Source organism: Octodon degus, unplaced genomic scaffold (assembly GCF_000260255.1).
Source record: "Octodon degus isolate 3935 unplaced genomic scaffold, OctDeg1.0 scaffold00163, whole genome shotgun sequence".
Lineage (NCBI taxonomy): Eukaryota > Metazoa > Chordata > Mammalia > Rodentia > Octodontidae > Octodon > Octodon degus.
In genome coordinates, this window is record NW_004524739.1 from 1,630,216 (window position 1) to 1,648,139 (window position 17,924).

The window sequence follows — 17,924 nt, forward strand, 5'->3', positions numbered from 1 at the left end:
TTGAGACAGGGTTTCACTTTGCAGTTCAGGCTGGCCTTAAATTCACTTTGTAGCCCAGGCTGGCCTTTGAACTCAAGTAATCCTCTTGCCTCAGCCTCTTAAGTGCTGGGATTACAGGCATACACTACCACATCTGGTTAGGAAAGTTGTATTTGAAATGGTGGTACCTTGGTGGAATCAAAGTAGTTTGTAGTTTGGTCAGAATATTACTCTCCTGATGAAAACTCTGCACTGCTATCTGATTATATGTAGAATAAAACCCAAACCCTGTTCATACCTGCAAGGCCCATACCCAGCTTTCAGTTTTCCATCATACTTCCTGCCTCCCACCTTGTTCAGCCATCACTATGCCTTTCAGACATGCCAGTCTCCTCAGTCTTGCTCCCTCTTCCTTGTGCAGCCTGTTCTTTTTGTCCAACATGCCCTCCTCCAGAGTGTCCTGAGTGGTTCCTCATGTCAGTTCTCAACCCAGATGCTACCTCCTCACACAGACCCTTTACTAACTTCCAGTTACTTTTGAGGGTGGATGGGACTGCAGGAGGGAGTGCTTGAGATGGAACCCAGAGCCTGTTTCAGGCTAATCAATTACTGCTGAGTTAAACCCTCAACCCCCCACAGTTACTCTCTATCATTACCACTCTGTTTTACTATCTTCAAGGTATATAACATGAAAAATTATCTTTTTTACTACTTAGTGAACTCTTTGACTACCTTGTTCTCGCCTGTATTTCCAGAAGTCTGGCACATAGTAAATGATTAAGAAATACTTGGTGAATAGGGGAGTGTAACTGGGTGATGGTACATGGCTGGAGTCCCAGTCCTTTGAAGACTGAGGCAAAAGGATTGAGGGAATAAAAAAATAAAAAACCGATAAAACTAGCCCTAAAACCTAAAATTTGGGGCTGGAGAGATGGCTCAGTGGAATAAGCACTTCCCTGGCAAGCGCAAGGGCCTGAGTTCAATTCCCAGTTCCACCAAAAAAAAAAAAAAAAAAACCGAAAAACTAGCCCTAAAAGGATTGAAGGTTTGAGGTCAGCCTGCCTACATACCAAAATCCTGACTGAGACAAGAACGTAGTATAGAAACTCCTTTTCAGTGCCCAGAGGTGCTTTTCAGAGGTATTTAGGCTTTCAAGGCCTGACTCTTGTTAACCATATTCATTAATTTATAATGGATTCCCTTATAATTTATGAGTTTCCCATGACCAGACCAGCATACTCCAGTACTCCTTCTTGCCAACCAGGTTATCTTTCCCAGAATCAAGATACTGAAGAAGCTGAATGAATAATCAAAGAAACAGCTTATGATAGTATGTTACCCAGGTCTGGGGGAACAGCTCAAGCTTTATGGTTCCCTTGGCCTACATCTCATCCCTGCTGGGGCAGAGTGACCCTGGGCAAGTGACTCTCATGTGCAGTTTTCTTATTTTTCCCATTGAGAATAAATTAGCTACTTATAGGAATGTGGATAGGTTTAATAAAAGTTATATAAAACACTTTTTTTTTTTTTTTTTTTTGGGCAGAGCTGGGGGTTGAACTCAGGTCCTTGTACTTGCCAGGCAAACGCTTATTCTTCTGAGCCATCTCCCCAGCCCCACTTTTTCTTTTTTTAAAACAATTACTTTTGAGCCTGGCTCGTTATATAACTAAATAAGTAATACCTGTATTATTAATTATAATGGCTAATTTTTGTTTATCTAGTTATACTGGAATTCAAGTGTTCTTTTTTTATTTGTTTGGTGTAGTTTACTTGTCATCCTGTCCTAAGGGTCTGGATATATTCAGAATCCTCAGTCACAGGGTCATAAACTTTAGACGAGGAGGACTAAAGGGATTATGAGTGGATGATCTAATGGGCATGAATGTGATCAAAATACATTATACACATTGAAATTCTCTCAAAAACATGTGAAAGTAGGGGTGGGGTGGAGGAGTAATTAAAGTATGGTATCTGCCAACCTGTAACTCATTAATCTGTATATGGAGGTGTCTTTTTTGTTGTTATTGTAGGTACCAGGAATTGAACTCAGGACCTTGCACTTGCCAGGCAGGTGCTGTGCTGCTCAGCTATATCCCATGCCTTAATTTGTATATAGTCAGTATGCACTTTTTTTTTTTTTTTTTTTAGTATGCACAAATTTTAAACAGTGGAAAAAACAGAGAGTGGGTGATCGGAGGTGCATGCTTATAATCCTAACTACTTGGGAGGCTGAGGCAGAAAGGTTGCAAATTTAAGACCAGCCTGGGCACTTTGATAAGACCCTGTCTCAAAATAAAATTTTTAAAGGACTAGAGAAGTAGCTCAGTGACAGAATCTGCCTAGCATACCTGAGGTCCTGTGATCAGTCCTCAGTACTGAGCTAGGCATGGTGATGCACTCCTGTAATCCCAACATTCAAGAGGCTGAGGCAGGAGAATCGTACAAATTCAAGACCAGCCTGGGCTACTTACTGAGTTTAAAGCTAGCCTGAGCTCCATAGTGAGACCCTGACTTAAAAAAAACAACACGGGCTTGGGGAGATGGCTAGTAGAGTGAGCGCTTGCCTGGCAAGTACAAGGGCCTAAGTTAAATCCCCGGTTCTGGGAAAAAAAAAAAAAAAAAAAAAAAGCAACACACATACAAGCAAAACAAAACAAAATCCTGAATACTGGTGGTAGGAGTGGGGGTGGGGTATGTGAGTCTGGGCTTAATGCAGGGCTCTTAATGTGCTTGGTTATGTCACTTACTAGCTGTGAGTCTGAGTGAGTAAACCTGTCAGTGTCTGTTTTCTCATTTGTAAGTGCAGATAGCTTGAGTTGTTAGACTGAGCTATTATGTGTAACTCCTTTAGAATGGAATCTGGTACATGATATGTGTCATTCATTGTTCTCTTTGGTTATACTTGATAGTTTTAGTCACAGAGGAATTATCTCTTAAAATATAAAGCAGAGAGCTGAAGTAAAGTGTTCTGTGATCTGCAGTTTTCATGTTCAGTGCTTACGCTTTTAGTGAAGTTGCTTTCTTTTATATTTTGTTGTTTGTTTTTTGAGGTAGTCTCACTTTGTAATTCAGGCCGGCCTTGAACTCACAGCAGTCCTCCTGTCTTAGCCTTTATCTGGAGTACTGGGACTACAGGTGTGTGCCAACATGTCTAACTTGTGTGTGCTAGCACACCAGTCTTGCTTTGGTTTTTGTTTTTTGTGGCAAAGTCATCCCAATGTAGCACTATCATGATATATAGTTCAGACTGGCCTTGACCTCACTACGTAGCCCAGGATGGCCTCAAACTCACAGTAATCCTCCTGTCTCGGCCTCCCAAGTGTTACATGCATTATCATGCTTAGCTAAGAAGTCTTTCTTGACTGTAGCCTCTTCTCTGGTGCAAGTCTTCTGGGTTGTTTTTTTTTTTGTTTTTTTTTTTGGTGGAACCAGGGATTGAACTCAGGCCCTTACGCTTCCCAGGGAAGCATTTATTCTACTGAGCCATCTCCCCAGGCCCCCTCTGGGTATTTTTAAATCAGGCTATAGGAGCTGTAGATATAGTTCAGTAGCACAGTGCCTGCCTGGTAAACGTGATGTCCTGAGTTCGAGTCCCAGTCCCTCCCAAAATATAAAATAAATCAAGCTATATAAACACATATGCATAACCATGATATGAACCAGATTGAAATTTGGGTTCAAATTTCATTTATAGATTCATTAAACAAAAACCAAGTCTCAGTTTTAGATAGTGAAAATACATTGTCTTTAGTTACTTTTTTCTTGTTGCTGAGACAAAATACCCAACACACAAAGTTAAAGGAGGTAGTAGAGGTTTCACCGTTTGTAGAGGTTTCACTTCATAGTTGGCTGGCTCCAAGGCAGAATAACATGGCAGAGGGGAATCACAGAGGAGAAACAGTTCATAAAAGGCAGAAGGTAACAAAAAACAAGTGACCCTAGCAGCCCTTTTTCTATCTAGGCTATTAGGGCAAGCAGTTTACACACCCAGGGAGGGCTTTCTTGTTATGACTCCCAGAGCTATGCCAAACCAATCGGAGGACGGATTTAGTAATCACACCCTTGATCGTAGCATCACACACGTAATCGCAGCATCAATACTCTAGATTCAGCCACCTTAGAAAAAGTACCACCTATAACTGCATGAGGCTTTGAAGGAACATGTAGCACACAAGCTGTAATGTACACTAATGAACTAAACAAATAGGACCACCCAGACACTCATGGGCTTATATGTAATGAGAGAGAGAAATGGGTGAAGACAAAGACGATAACTAAACACAAGTTTTCAGTGTAAATGCAATAAAGACATAGAGGATACAGATGTGCTATTACATACCTTTAATCCCAGTTACTTGGGAGGACCAATTAGTTATGCAAAGATTCTAAGGCAACAATGAGCTTGGTACATGGGAAGAATAGAAGAATATCAAAATGAACAAGAGGAAGAAAAAGTAAATGAGCTTATAGTTACAGACACAGGTATAGGCTACATTTAAGTCACATGGGCCACAGTAAAAGTTTGGATTTGAGGGCCGGGGAGATAGCTCAGTAGAATAAGCGCTTCCCTAGCAAGCACAAGGGCCTGAGTTCAATCCCCATTTCTGGAGAAAAAAAAAAGTTTGGATTTGATGCTAGCTACATAAAGAAATCCTTGGGTGCTAAGGAGATAGGATATCATCAGATTTAAGGAGTCCTCTTTAGCAGCTATGTGGAAGTGGCTTTACGGCCCCAAGAGTAGGAGATGGATCTCTGGGCAGCTCTTGCAGGAGTGAGAGATGGGAATAGCTCTACTAAAATAGAAATGGTAGCGTTAAAAATGAGAAGATGCCAGGTGTGGTGGTGCATGCCTGTAATTCCAACACTGCTGAGGCAGGAGGATTGCTGAGTTCAAGGCAAGTCTGGGCTACGTAGTGAGTTCAAGGCAAGCCTGCATTACACAGCAAGAGCTGGTCTCAAAAAACAAAACATACACACACACACGCACACACACACACACACAAAAGGGCCAGGGAGATAGCTCAGTAGAATAAGTGCTTCCCTGGCAAGCACAAGGGTCTGAGTTCAAGCCCTGGTTCCGCCAAAACACGCACACACACACACACACACACACACTCAAGGCCAAAGAAACAGTGGGATGCAGGTTGGATGTGCCTGTCTCTGGCAGAGGATGAGGAACAAAGGCTTTTGTTTCCAAGATAAATATCTTAGAGCTGGAAGTGGTGATGCGTGCCTGTAATCCCAGCACTCAGGAGACCGAGATAGGGAGATTGCTGCAAATTCAGAGCCAGCCTCAGCTACATAGCGAATTCAAGGTCAGTTTGAACAATGTAGTGAGGCCCTGACTTGTTTGTTTATTTATTTATTTATTTATTTATTTATTTATTTTTGTGGTAATGGGGCTCAAGGAGGCCGGAGAGATAGCTCGGCAGTCTAAATGCCTGCTTGGAAAGCGCAAGGACCTGAGTTCAGTCCCCGGCACTGCATGCCATTGCCAGCCACTGAAACTGGGCTTGGTGGTATACTCCTTTAATTCCAGCACTGGGGAGGCTGACATGAGTCCAAGTTACATAGTGAGACCCTGTACCCGATAAATAAATGAATAAAAGAAAAGGGCTCAAGATACAGCTCAGTGGTAGATTTGCCTAAGTCACAATACCCTGCTTTCAGTCACCAGTACCAACCCCATCCGCTGTTTTTTTTTTTTTTTTTTCGGAACCGGGGATTGAACTCAGGCCCTTGTGCTTGCCAGGCAAGCACTTATTCTACTGAGCTAACTCCCCGACCCCAACTAACTCCCCAGCCCCCCACCCGCTGTTTTTATGAAGTAACTCTTAGGTGCCAAGCTCTGGTCTGAGTGCTTTCTGTACCTTATGTCACTAAATCCTTGCAGCAGTCCTCTGACTTGATCGAGGTCACATAGCCCACAAATGGCAGAGCTGGAACTTGCCCTGGAGGTTCTGGCTCCAATGTTCACACTCAGCTGCTCCATTGCATCTCCTCTTCTTTGTCTCTTGTCTTTCAGGTAGATGGGAAACTGCTGTGCTGGCTGTGTACACTTTCATACAAACGTGTCCTTCAGAAGACCAAAGAGCAGAGAAAGCACTTGGGCAGCTCTTCTCGGGCCAGCCACCAGGAGAAGGAACAGTACAGCCGCTTGAGCGGTGGCAGCCATTATAACAGGTGACCTCGGTGCATGAACTGGGCCAGGGGTGCTGGTAGGTGAGAGGGAAGGCTCAGGCAGGCTCTGGCAAAAGCCTCTCATAGAAGTTTTCCATTTTTTTCCCCTCTCCTAGTGTATAAGAACAATTTGGATTTTTAGAACTTACTCTACTTCATATACAGTGTTCCTAGCCTTAGAGTGGGGTATCTCTAAGAAATTGGATACTTCACTTTCTGAGGCATGTACTTCTTTCTTTCCCTGTGTGTGTGTGTGTGTGTGTGTGTGTGTGTGTGTGTGTGTGTGACATTGGAAATTGAACACGGGACCTTCACACTGAGCTGTTGTCCAGTCTGGGCTTAAACTCCCCTAGCCTTAGGCTCCCACCATTCAGGAATTACAGGCATATGCCACTACACCCAGGCTTGGCTTCTTGAGATGCACCTTTTTAAATATGCATTTGTTCAGGGTGTTAATAGGTGTCCTAGGTTTGTCAGGGTGAGATCCAGTTAAAAGATGTCTCTGACTGATGACTTAAGCTTCCTTTCAGAGTAACTGTAGTATCAAGTGTTTTGGCTGTGCTTTAGGTCCAGTGACATGCACCTTTAATCCCAACTACTCGTGAGCTTGCGGCAGGATTGCATCAAGCCCAGCCTAGGCCAACTTAGTAAGACTTGTTTCAAAATAAAAAAAGGCTGGAAATGTAGTTTACTGGCATAGCCCTTGCCTAGTATGAGGGAGGTTCTGGATTCAACCCCCAGTAAGAGATTTAAAAAAAAAGCTGTGACTCTAAATTGAATCCTGGTTCTGCTGAGTTCTCTGTGCAAATCTTAGACAAGTTTATCTTAAAGATAACTGAGGTGGAAATATTGGTATTGCCACAGGGTTGTTGTGAAGATAAATTATATAATACATACATAGTAATTAGGTTTATAAGTGGCATATAGGGAAATATTCCGTACATTGTAGTTATTTTTTATTACTATCATTATGACTTTGTTTATTTAGCAAATTATTACAAATCCTCAGGGCCCAGGGACTCTGCGAGGAATACAGAGATGAATAAAAGTGTCATGCTGCTCTTAAGTGTACAGTTGGCTAGAGGTAGACTGGCAGTCATGTCACTCCACCTGCACTGGTAATGCAGTGAGCGCCACAGTGGAAACCTGGGAGATCCAGGCGTAAGAGCTGGGCGTTGGGGCACACACTTGTAGCTCCATCTGAGACAGGCGGATTGGGAGTTCCTGGCCATTCTGGGCTGCACAGTGAGTTCAAACCCAGTCTAGAATGGGTGGTAATAGTAATAATAATAATAATGATAATAATGATAATAATAATAATAATAATAAATTTAATACAAACATGAGAGGCAATAATAATTAACTACTTCAGGGGCTGGGGAGATGGCTCAGTGGAATAAGCACTTCCCTGGCAAGTGCAAGGCCTGAGTTCAATCCCTGGTTCCGCAAAAAAAAAAAAAAAAAAAAAAATTAACTACTTCAGAAAGTCAGACAAGGCAAAAGATAATTCCCAGGTTTTTTATTTGGCTCAACAGGAGTAGGTCCTTAACCGAAAAAATAAAGGAGTAGGAGAAGAAAAAAGGTTTAGTTTTGAAAAGCTAAGTTTGAAGCAATAAGAATAAATATAGGAGTTTAGTTTAAAGCTCAGAGGAGAAATTTGGACATAAACAATTGGTAGTGTGTAACAATCACTGGGAATAAAGATTATTTAAAAATGTAGATTGTTAGGGATATAGCTCAGCAGCTTACATGCCTTCCTGGCAAGTGCAAGGTCCTGAGTTCAATTCCTGGAACTGGAAAAAGAAAAAAAAAAAAAAAAAAGAAAGAAAGTGTGATTTTGGGCCAGGGAGATAGCTCAGTAGAATAAGTGCTTACCTGGCAAGTGCAAGAGCCTGAGTTCAATCTCCAGTTCTGAGAGAAAAAAATGTGGATTCTTGGCTGGGCATGACACACATTCCAGCACTTGAGAGGCTGAGACAGGAGGATCTCTTTGAGTTCAAAGCCAGCCTGGACTACATAGTGAGTTCAAGTCTGGACTGCACTGCATAATGAGATCCTGTTTCAAAACAAAACCAAAAAAAAAAAAAAATTCCTGCAGCATATCTTAGAATTTAATTAAGTAGGATCTGGGATAGAGTCCAGGAATCTGTATCATTTTGCAAAGATTGTTTGTTGAGACAGTCTCATTGTGTAGTTCAGATGCCTTGAAATCCTTGTGTAGCCCAGATGGCTTCAAACTGTTGGCAGTCCTACTGCCTTAGTCTCCCAAGTTTGGGATTACAGGCATACACCACTGTGCTTATCCTTATCCCAGATGATTTTCATGAAGGTGGTCTTGGGTGACACCATGTCCAATCTTGTGTTAAAACCATGCTTTTGGATGATGTAACTCATACTAGGGGCTGAGAACAGAACTCTAGAAGCATTCAGTATTTAAGAGATGGACAAAGAATTAAGAATTAGCTCTTACAGAAGTAGGAGGGAAACTAGACAGCTATAATCCCAGGGATTGTACTACTTGGGAGGCTGAGGTAGGATTATGTTTTTGATCTTTTTGTCTTTTTTTTTTTTTTTTTTTGGTGGAACTAGAAATTGAACTCAGGCCCTTGTATTTGCCAGGCAAGTGCTTATTCTACTGAGCCATCTCCCCAGCCCATGTTTTTGATCTTGTCTCAGAATAAGATGAAAAGGATTGGGGATATAGCTCAGTAGTAGTACATGTGACTAGGATTCTCAAGGCCTTGCATTCAATCTCCCCAGTACCATTCCCTTGAAAAAAGAAAATTAAAGTTTCAAGAAGGATGGTTGGTGGAGTTGTATACTAGAGAGAGGTTAAGTGAGGAAAGGTCTGGAGAACCCTTTGCCCATAACAATGAACATCCATCAAAATGAGAGATTGCGTTATCAGACAGTCTTCAAGCTTTTCTATCAAGATGAGTTTTAGGTGACCTCCCTGGGGCTAGAATTGATTTTACTGTGGGACTCAGATATCTGTAGTAGGTTCGTAGGGATACAGTGAGGAAGATCAGGAGTTTAAATGCATCAGTCTAGTTTCTAGTCAGCTTTACTATGACCTGGCTGTGTATATCCTTGAGTATGTCAATTAGTGATGAGCGCAGTCTCTGGAAGCAAAGTAGAAATAACATCTCTGTACCATCTCTGTACCTCTTAATAGCAGTGGAATAGCAGTTCACTAGGTAGCTTCTCTGCACTGAGTCTAGGAAATCAGAGGTAAATGTTTTTCATGGGAAATGTGTGCAAACCAGTGAAAGGAAAGTACTTTTTTTCTTTTTTAATGTAAGACAGATTATACTTATTGAAGTTTTATCGATTCTGTTCTCATGTGTATTAATAAAGTAGCTAATATTTATTAAAAGCCAAGAATGTTTGCTGGTCCTATGGGAACTACCCACTCATGTATTGTGAACCTACAAAATCAACATCCTGGTAATTTTTGGCAACTGAAAGTACAGGCTCTGTGTAGAACAACTATTTCTTTTACATTGGTTTATTTGCTAGGCTTTTTCTTTTTCTTTCTTTCTTTTTTTTTTTTTTTTTGGCTTTTGTTGTTGGTACTGGGAGTTGAACTCAGGGCCTTGTGCTTGTGAAGCTGACCCTGTGCCACTGAACTATATGCCCAGCTTGACAGACTTTCATGGCGGTGTTTTGTTAATCTTTGATTTCTAATGTCTCTTTCTTTTTGCTTACCAAAAGCCAGAAAACACTTTCTACATCTTCAATTCAAAATGAAATCCCAAAGAAAAAATCGAAGTTTGAGTCAATTACAACTAATGGAGACAGGTGAGTCAGTTAGAGTGTGTGTATGCATCATTTGAAATGTTTATGTTGTTCCTATAGAAATGTGTTTTTGGAGCTAGTTTAAGCTGTCGTCTGTTTATCAATTGAATCTTCTCATTAAAATCGAAGAACTTGTAACTAGCTGGATTTAATAGCAGTGGAATAGCAGTTCACTGGGTAGCCCTCTGCACTGATTATAGGAAATCAGAGCTAAATATTTTTCACAGTGATCTGCCCCTGCAGCCTTCTCCAGTCAGAGCAGGAGTTGGTTTTGAGAGGCAAGGTGGGACTGAGGCAGTGTTGTTCTGTTTGTGAGGGGGCGATCCATGCTTCCTTAGAATTCAGAAAGCCAGCCCAGTGCACTTGCTTGATCAGGAGAAAATGAGAGGGGTTTGAATAGTTTTCATTTTCAACCTGTCTGAATGCACATTTTTTATTCCTCGCTTTCCTCTCTCCTTCTCAGCGATGCTTCCTCTTACGAGCTGCTTTGTCCTAATGTGCAGAGTGCCCCATCCATGTTGGTGCAATGGGCTGCTTCCCAACAGCGTCTTGGGGCCAACCATTTTCCTGTTCCTCCAGGCCCGGGCGTCCTGAAGTGAGATCACCTGACACACTGCCCTAAAACCCTTGGAATCATCCCCATTCTGAAACTACTCCATTCACAGTTCACCCTCCCAGCCAGTGATGGATAAGAAGCAGGCATTCATACCAAGGCTGAATTGTTTTAATTTACCAGACTACAAAGTATCTGAGAAGTTACTCTTTCCTGGTGTGTGTGCGTGTGCATGTGTGTGTGTGTGTGTGTGTGTTACATATTTTGTAAGACCCTTCAGGGTCTCACAACGCAGCTGGACTCATAGTAATCCTCCTATCTCAGCCTTCTCAGCACTGGGAATACAGGCGTGTGCCACCACACCAGGACTCGTTTGCCCAGGGGCAGGGCAGGTGTGGCATGTGGCGCCAGGGATCAAACCCTGGTCCCTGTATTTGCCTAAGCAGGCACTTAGTCTGCTGAGCTATCTCGACAACCCTTCCTGTTGTGTTTTTCATTGACTTGATTTCACATCCTATGTAGATAGGGTGTCTTTACAATTAGTTTGATTTTAATATTCTAGCATTAAACCTTTTAGAAATATGTAGTGTACATATTTAGAGAACATAAGTAAGCAACAAGGGAAACAATTTTTCCAGTCACCTTTTTCTGAGCAGCTACTCTGACCATTCTGATGAAATGTAATGCAGTTTGCTCTGTCTCCAGACTGGTCTTACCAGCCCCGGGTTCAGGCAGTCTTCCTGCTGCCTCCTAAGTGGGAATGAACTTTCATTTCATTATCATTTTACATATACATAAAATGTGCTTTGGAGCTAGTGTAAGCTGTCATTGAACCTTTTCAGAGTGCTATACTGCAGCACTGTTTTATTGTTTCATTAGTTGAATCTTGTCATTACACATTTGATACTTGTAACTAACTGAATTTAGTAGTTGACTAACAGTTCACTAGGTAACTCCTGTGCACTAATTCTAGGAAGTCAAAACCAAATACTTTTCACAATAAAAAATACATATTTTGGGGCTGGGGAGATAGCTCAGATGTCTTAAGTGCCTGCCTGGCAAGCGCAAGCACCCAGGTTCAAGCTCCAGTACCGATGCTGTGCTGGCCCCGCCCTGAGCGTGCCGCAGAAGCTGTGTGGTGGTGCACACCCATAATCCCAGTGCTGGGGAGGCTGAGACAGGAGGATCATTGAGTCTGAGCTGCCCTGTGCCAAATAAATAAATGGAAAAAAATTTATATGTCATGTTGCTCTTATAGGAATGAGGTTTAGGATGTACTTTGGTGTTAATCTAAGCTATTAGTGAACATTTTTAGAGTGTTACACTGAAGTACTGATACCTGGATAGATTTTTTTTTTTTTTTTTTTGGAGACAGGGTCTCACTATGTAGTTCAGGCTGGCCTGAACTTGTGTTAATCCTCTACTAGCTTCCTAAGTGCAGGAATTACAGGTGTGCACCACCACACTTGGCTTTTTAATATTTTGTTTTTGTGATGATACTAGGGATCTAACCTAGGGGTACTGTACTGCTGAGCTGCATTCTCAGCCTTTTAAAAGTTTTTTTTTTTTATTTGTTTTGAGAATAGGGTCTCCTCTGTAATTCAGGCTGGTCTTGAACTCATGGTGATCCTTCTGCCTCACCTTGCCAAATGCTGGGATTATAAGCATGTGCCAGTGTCTTGGGGAATGCCATTTTCCTATTCCTCCAGGCCCAGGCATCCTGAAGTGAGAAGTTCAGCTTTTGACTTTTTATTTTAAGACAGTGTCTTGCTAAATTGCCCAAGTAGGCCTCAAACTTGGAATCGTTTTATTTCATCTTAAATGCTTGGATTACAGGTGTATGCCATAATACCCTGCCAGCAATGATTTTTTTTTTTTTTTAAAGGCTACCTTTCTTTCTTTATGTGTCTGTGTCCAGCTCAGCCCACCAGGGGACGGGACTGGCTGGCATGTGGTGCTGGGGGATTGAACCGCGGTCCCTGTGCTTTGCTAAGCTTGTTCTAAGTAGGTGCTTTAGACCACTGAACCATCTTACTAGCCCCAGCAATGAACTTTTGAATGACCTATTGTAAGGTTCTTTCCTTGGGCGAATGAAAAGTGGGAGAAAAGTAAAGAAGACCTTTATTGCTCAACTCAGGAGGGCTACAAGAGAGATGCAAGAACCCTCTGAGAGAGACAGACTTTATTAGGCTGGGTTGGGCGTGGAGTTTGTTTGGGTGGTACCCTATAGTGACAGGTGCTGTTTGGGGAAGACTTAGTGCCCATGAAAAACAAAAGAGGAAATTGAGGTTGATTAGTGAGAAAGACGGAGGCAGCAGTTAGTCTAAGAACAGTATCTTGTTGGCTTAGGATCCCCCATGCCATGCTGGCTCATATGACCACAGACCCATCACTGTAAAGCAGAACAGTGGTGCACGCCTGAAACATCAGCAGACTGAGGCAGGAGGATTGAATGTTTAAGGCCAGCTTGGCACGTCTTGCCTCAACACAACAAAAAGGGAAGGCATTCAAGCCAATACCTGTGCATTTAGGTCCATCATTTTGGACTGACCAGATAGCTCAGTGGATTAGAGCTCCTGCCTAGGCAGATACAGGGGCTGGGGGTTTGATCCCCACCCTGCCATGCCGGCCCCACCCCCAGGATTTGCTGAGATGGTGATTGAGATGGGGCCTGTAATCCCAGTGCTTGGGAGGCTGAAAAACAGGAAGGGTCATTATGAGTCTGATCTGTGTAGGGAGACCCTGTAGATCCTGAACTAAATACATTAAAAAAAAAAAAAAAAAAAAAATCCATCATTTCTGTTTGTCTTCCTTTATGATCCAGGCAGTGTTTGAATGATCTGGAAAAAGCTCATTCATGCTCTCTAGTTTATATGAGCTTATTTTGTTCTTCAAATATTACCACTATTCTTCCTGTCCATTGCCATGGATTCGTCTAGCTAAAACTCAGGCTTTCAGTTTAGACTGTCTTATTGCATCCGACCACTAGCAATGACTCTTCTCATGTAGGATGCTGATCCTTTACTTAGGTATGTGGACTTTTATGATATCCTCCAGAAAAGATTAAATTAAAGATATTTCCTCCCAAAATGTCATATGAACTTGTGAAGGAAATTTATAATTTCAAAATTGGGAAAAATTTTTCTGTTGCCACAAAAATTTTCTTCATACATACAGTATACAAATTTATTTGACCCCCGGTTCCGAAAAAACAAAACAAAACAAAAAAAAATGTATTTGAATGTTCCTGCATTTGGAACCTTAACATTCTATTCTTGTTATATGCATTTGTTTGTTTTAAATATTAATTGCTCAAGAGAAGTTACACGCTGCCATCCCTTTCAGTTTTTGAACATTTTTTTCTCCCATTTTTCATTCTCTTTGCAAAAAACATTCTGGCAGTTCTTTGGGGTGTTTTGATAATCCTTTTTAATGTCATGTAGACCAAAATTTTGTTTTTAACTAAGTAGTTGTATAGCAAGTATTAGTATTATATCTGAAATATCCATTTTTAAAAAATCATTTATTTATTTGGTCAGCTCAGACTCTGAGGATCACTCAGTAGTAATCCTCCTGTCTCAGCCTCCTCAGTGCTGGAATTACAGGCCTCAGCCTTCCCAGTGCTGGGATTACAGATGTGCACCACCATACCTGGTTTTAGTGGCCTGCTCAGTGCAAGGCTGACGTGGCATGTGGTGTCCTTGCTCTTGCCAGGCAGGCGTGTAGACCACTGAGCTATCTCCCGGACCTGAAATACCCATTATTTATCTGTGGTGCAGACCTGTAATTCTTGCACCCTTGCATGCCTGTAATCCCACTACCCGGTTTGATCATGAGTTTGAACTTCACCTGGCAATTTAGTGACTTAGCAAGACTCTGGCTAAAAATAAAATGTGGGCTGGAGATACAGGTCCTGGGTGCAGTCCCTAGTACTACAATAAATACATACAAATATATATGTATCAACCAATCAGCTATAAAGGGAAACTCCAAATTGTTGCTATATTGTCATAAGGAATTAAGAATCCATATTCTAGTACAGTTGGATGTGGGGGCGCTCACCTATAATCCTATAGTCCTGGGAGAAGAGGAGCTTCCTTTGGGAATTCTCTGGAGAAGGGCAAGATTTGACCTTGTTGGTAGAGATTCTTTAATTTAATTTGGATCTGATTCTCCTTTGACCAGCCATTGAAAGCTATGGCTCTTAACCCCAAAACTTAGCCATTGTGTGGCAAGGCAAGATTGTACATATATACCATAGTTTCAGAGGTCAGTGGAGTCTGTGTTTATAAGACTGCCAAAGTTCAGTGGACATCCCTCTGGCATTTGAATAGCGTTCCAGTGCTCTGACTAGGAGAAATCTGTTGAAAAGTCAGGCTGTGCTGTCACTCTAGAGCTTAATTCCCCTTCTTTTCCTAACTTACGTGTCACAGAATTCTTGATACTCAAGACAGTAGTCTGGAGGCCACTTATAGCATAGAGGAAGTTCGTTTCCTTCCTTGCTATTAAATTTTTTTTTTAAAAGCTGACTCAAAAAATAAATTAAATAAATAAACAAACAAACAAACCCAGGGGCCGGGAAGATAGCTCAGTAGAAGGGCCTAAGTGTTCAATCCCTGGTTCTGAAAAAAAAAAAAAAAGCTGACTGTTCCTAGGACAGAATCCAGGAGCTTCTCCAGAACTGTATGTCATCACAGGGCTCTGGAGCACAGCCCCAAATACCGAAGTTTATGATTTGTAATCCATCCAGAATTTTAGGGAAGTTCTCTAACAGTAACATGACTATTTCACGAGTAAATCAGCGAATGTCTTTGGTCCACCTAAACTGTACCTGTGGTTCTTGGGATGTGGCTTTCATTTTAGTAATGAATGGGAGAGAAGATGCGATAGGAATGGAAATGGGTTGTGCTTTGTCTTGGTGATCCCTTGAGCTGTGCACTGCAGCTAATGGAGTTAGTCCTTGAGAGTCTGGAGCAATGCGTTTGATTCTGAGAATTCAGTTAGTTACCTTAGCACTGGAGGAGCTCACCAGCAAGTGGCCTGGGTTGCATCCTCAGGTGGGGATGTTTATCCGTCCAAATGAAGGTTTTTTCCTTCCATTTTCTCTTCAGCTTTTCCCCAGACCTGGCTCTGGACTCACCAGGCACTGATCACTTTGTCATCATTGCCCAGCTGAAGGAAGAGGTGGCCACTCTAAAGAAGATGTTGCATCAGAAGGATCAGATGATTTTAGAGAAAGAGAAGAAGGTATGTCTAGTGAAGACCTGGCTTTGAGAATGATGCAGTGAGGGCCGGGGAGATGGCTCAGTGGAATAAGTGCTTGCCTGGCAAGTGCACGGGCCTGAGTTCAACCCCTGGTTCCACAAAAAAAAAAAAAAGAAGAAAAAGAATGATGCAATGGTTAAGGTATGGAATGGGAGGTGATAACTCATTTCGTCTGATAGTTGTGGGGTGCGGCTCACTGTTACCAGCATGACTCAAGGGCATTACTTTGGCATTACCTCGTCAGTCTGCTTCAGCCACATGGTTCAGAAAGGTGAATTTTCTTAGCATTTGGAGGAAGCTTCCCTTTCTCAGAGAGGACATTTGTTAGCCAAGCTGCAGAGACAATGTATAAAACTACTGTGTTCGCACCCTAATTCACAGTGGTGCACATAACAGCATACTGTTGTCAGAGTGACCTACCTTCGAAGGGTGTAATCAAGTGTCGAATGAGCATGGAGTTGGGATAAGAGATGTTTATGACACTGGAATGTTTAATGCTCTCAGGCTAAAAGAACCCGATGTCTCCATCTCTATTATGGGGTAGCTGTGTCCATGGGACAGTAACACTTAAAGTATGTGGGCCAGGTCTCCTTCCTTCCTGGACAGTGTCCAGCTGGACCCTCCTCCATGATGCTTACACCACTGCTTCATCACTGAGAGCTCTCTTACTAAGGTGCCCACTACAGCCATATTAGTAATTCAGTATCTTCATTATTTATATTTTGTCTTCATGTTAGGATATTCCTTTTTTTTTGAGACAGGATCATACTGTATAATTCAAGCTGACCTTAACCTTGATCTTACTACTGTATGTAGCCCAGACTGGCCTTGAATTTGTGGCAGTCCTCCTGCCTCAGCCTCCTGAGTGCTGGGATTACAGACATGCACTACCGTGTCCAGCTCGCCTTTTCTGTTTTTCACTTTGAGGACAGAGTCTTGTTAAGTTGTCCAGGTTGGGCTCACACTTAGAGTTCTCTTTCCTCAACCTCCCAGAGTGCTGGATTATAAGCATGTGCCACTGCACCCAGCTATTAACATTTTTTTGATATTATGTTCATATTTTCATGATGAGATAAGTCTTATTTTCATAATAAGACCAGTCTAATTTTGGCCTAGCATTATCCTTTTTTTTTTTTTTTTGAAGGGAGCTTTTTATATGTTCTAATTCATGTTTATTGTTATCTTATTTTCAGATTCTTAGAGAGCATCTCATTTTTGCCTCAATAATAGCCAGCTTTTATGGGATGCTTACTTTGTGTCTGTCTCTGTTCAAAGTACCTTAGGGTATGTGTGAAATCATTTTTTAAAAAATATGTATTTATTTATTTGGTGCAGGGTCTCACTACACAGCTTGGACTCATAGTAATCCTATTGTTTGAGCCTCCTGTGTTGGAATTACAGGTGTGCGCCACCACACCTGGTTTCGGTGGGTGGCACTGTGTGCCCAGGATTCCAGGGCCAGCACAACATGTGGTACTGGGGATCGAACCCAGGTCCTTGCGCTTGCCAGGCAGGGACTTAGATCACTAAGGTATCTTTCCGGCCTGAAATCATTGTTTTTAAAATTTATTTATTTATTTATTTATTTATTTATTTATTTATTTTTAGGAATTAGACGATGGTTTCAATAGAATAAGCACTTGCCTGGCAAGCGCAGGCTCCAGAGTTCAATCCCCAGTACCACACACACACGTACAAAAAGACAGTGGTTGCTGTATTGCATAATGTTGTCTTCAAATTAGTTGTTTAGTGCCAGGGAGATGGCTTAGTGGAATAAACGCTTCCCTGGCAAGCTCAAGGGCCTGGGTTCAATCCCTGGTTCTGCAAAAAAAAAGTTTAGATTAACAGAATTTTACTTTTTATTGGTACATTTATTTTTAATTTTTTTATTGAAATATTTTAGATATACAAAATAATAGCATTCATCATACAGAATTTGTACCTGTACATATATACCTTGTTACTTTTTTTCCCCATGTCTGTAGTGGTTACACCAGTCCTACCAACAGTGGAGGAGGATTCCTTTTTCCCCCCACAGATCTGCCAGCATGTGTTATTGGTTGATTTTTTGGTAATAGCTATTCTTTCTGGGATGAGATGCAATGTAAGCATTGTTTTAACTTGCATATCTCGAATGACCAGAGATGTT

The 17,924-nt window shown here is 41.8% G+C and overlaps 1 protein-coding gene across 1 annotated transcript in view; it reads left to right on the forward strand.

Moving 5' to 3' along the window:
• The window catches only part of Fam76a (family with sequence similarity 76 member A), a 39,393-nt gene that overhangs the window by 10,853 nt on the left and 10,616 nt on the right, over positions 1 to 17,924 (forward strand). The window contains exons 4-7 of the mRNA XM_023703035.1: positions 6,005 to 6,162; positions 9,874 to 9,960; positions 10,421 to 10,552; positions 15,622 to 15,757. Of these exons, the coding sequence (XP_023558803.1) occupies positions 6,005 to 6,162; positions 9,874 to 9,960; positions 10,421 to 10,552; positions 15,622 to 15,757 (513 nt within the window). The remainder of the gene's footprint in view (positions 1 to 6,004; positions 6,163 to 9,873; positions 9,961 to 10,420; positions 10,553 to 15,621; positions 15,758 to 17,924) is intronic.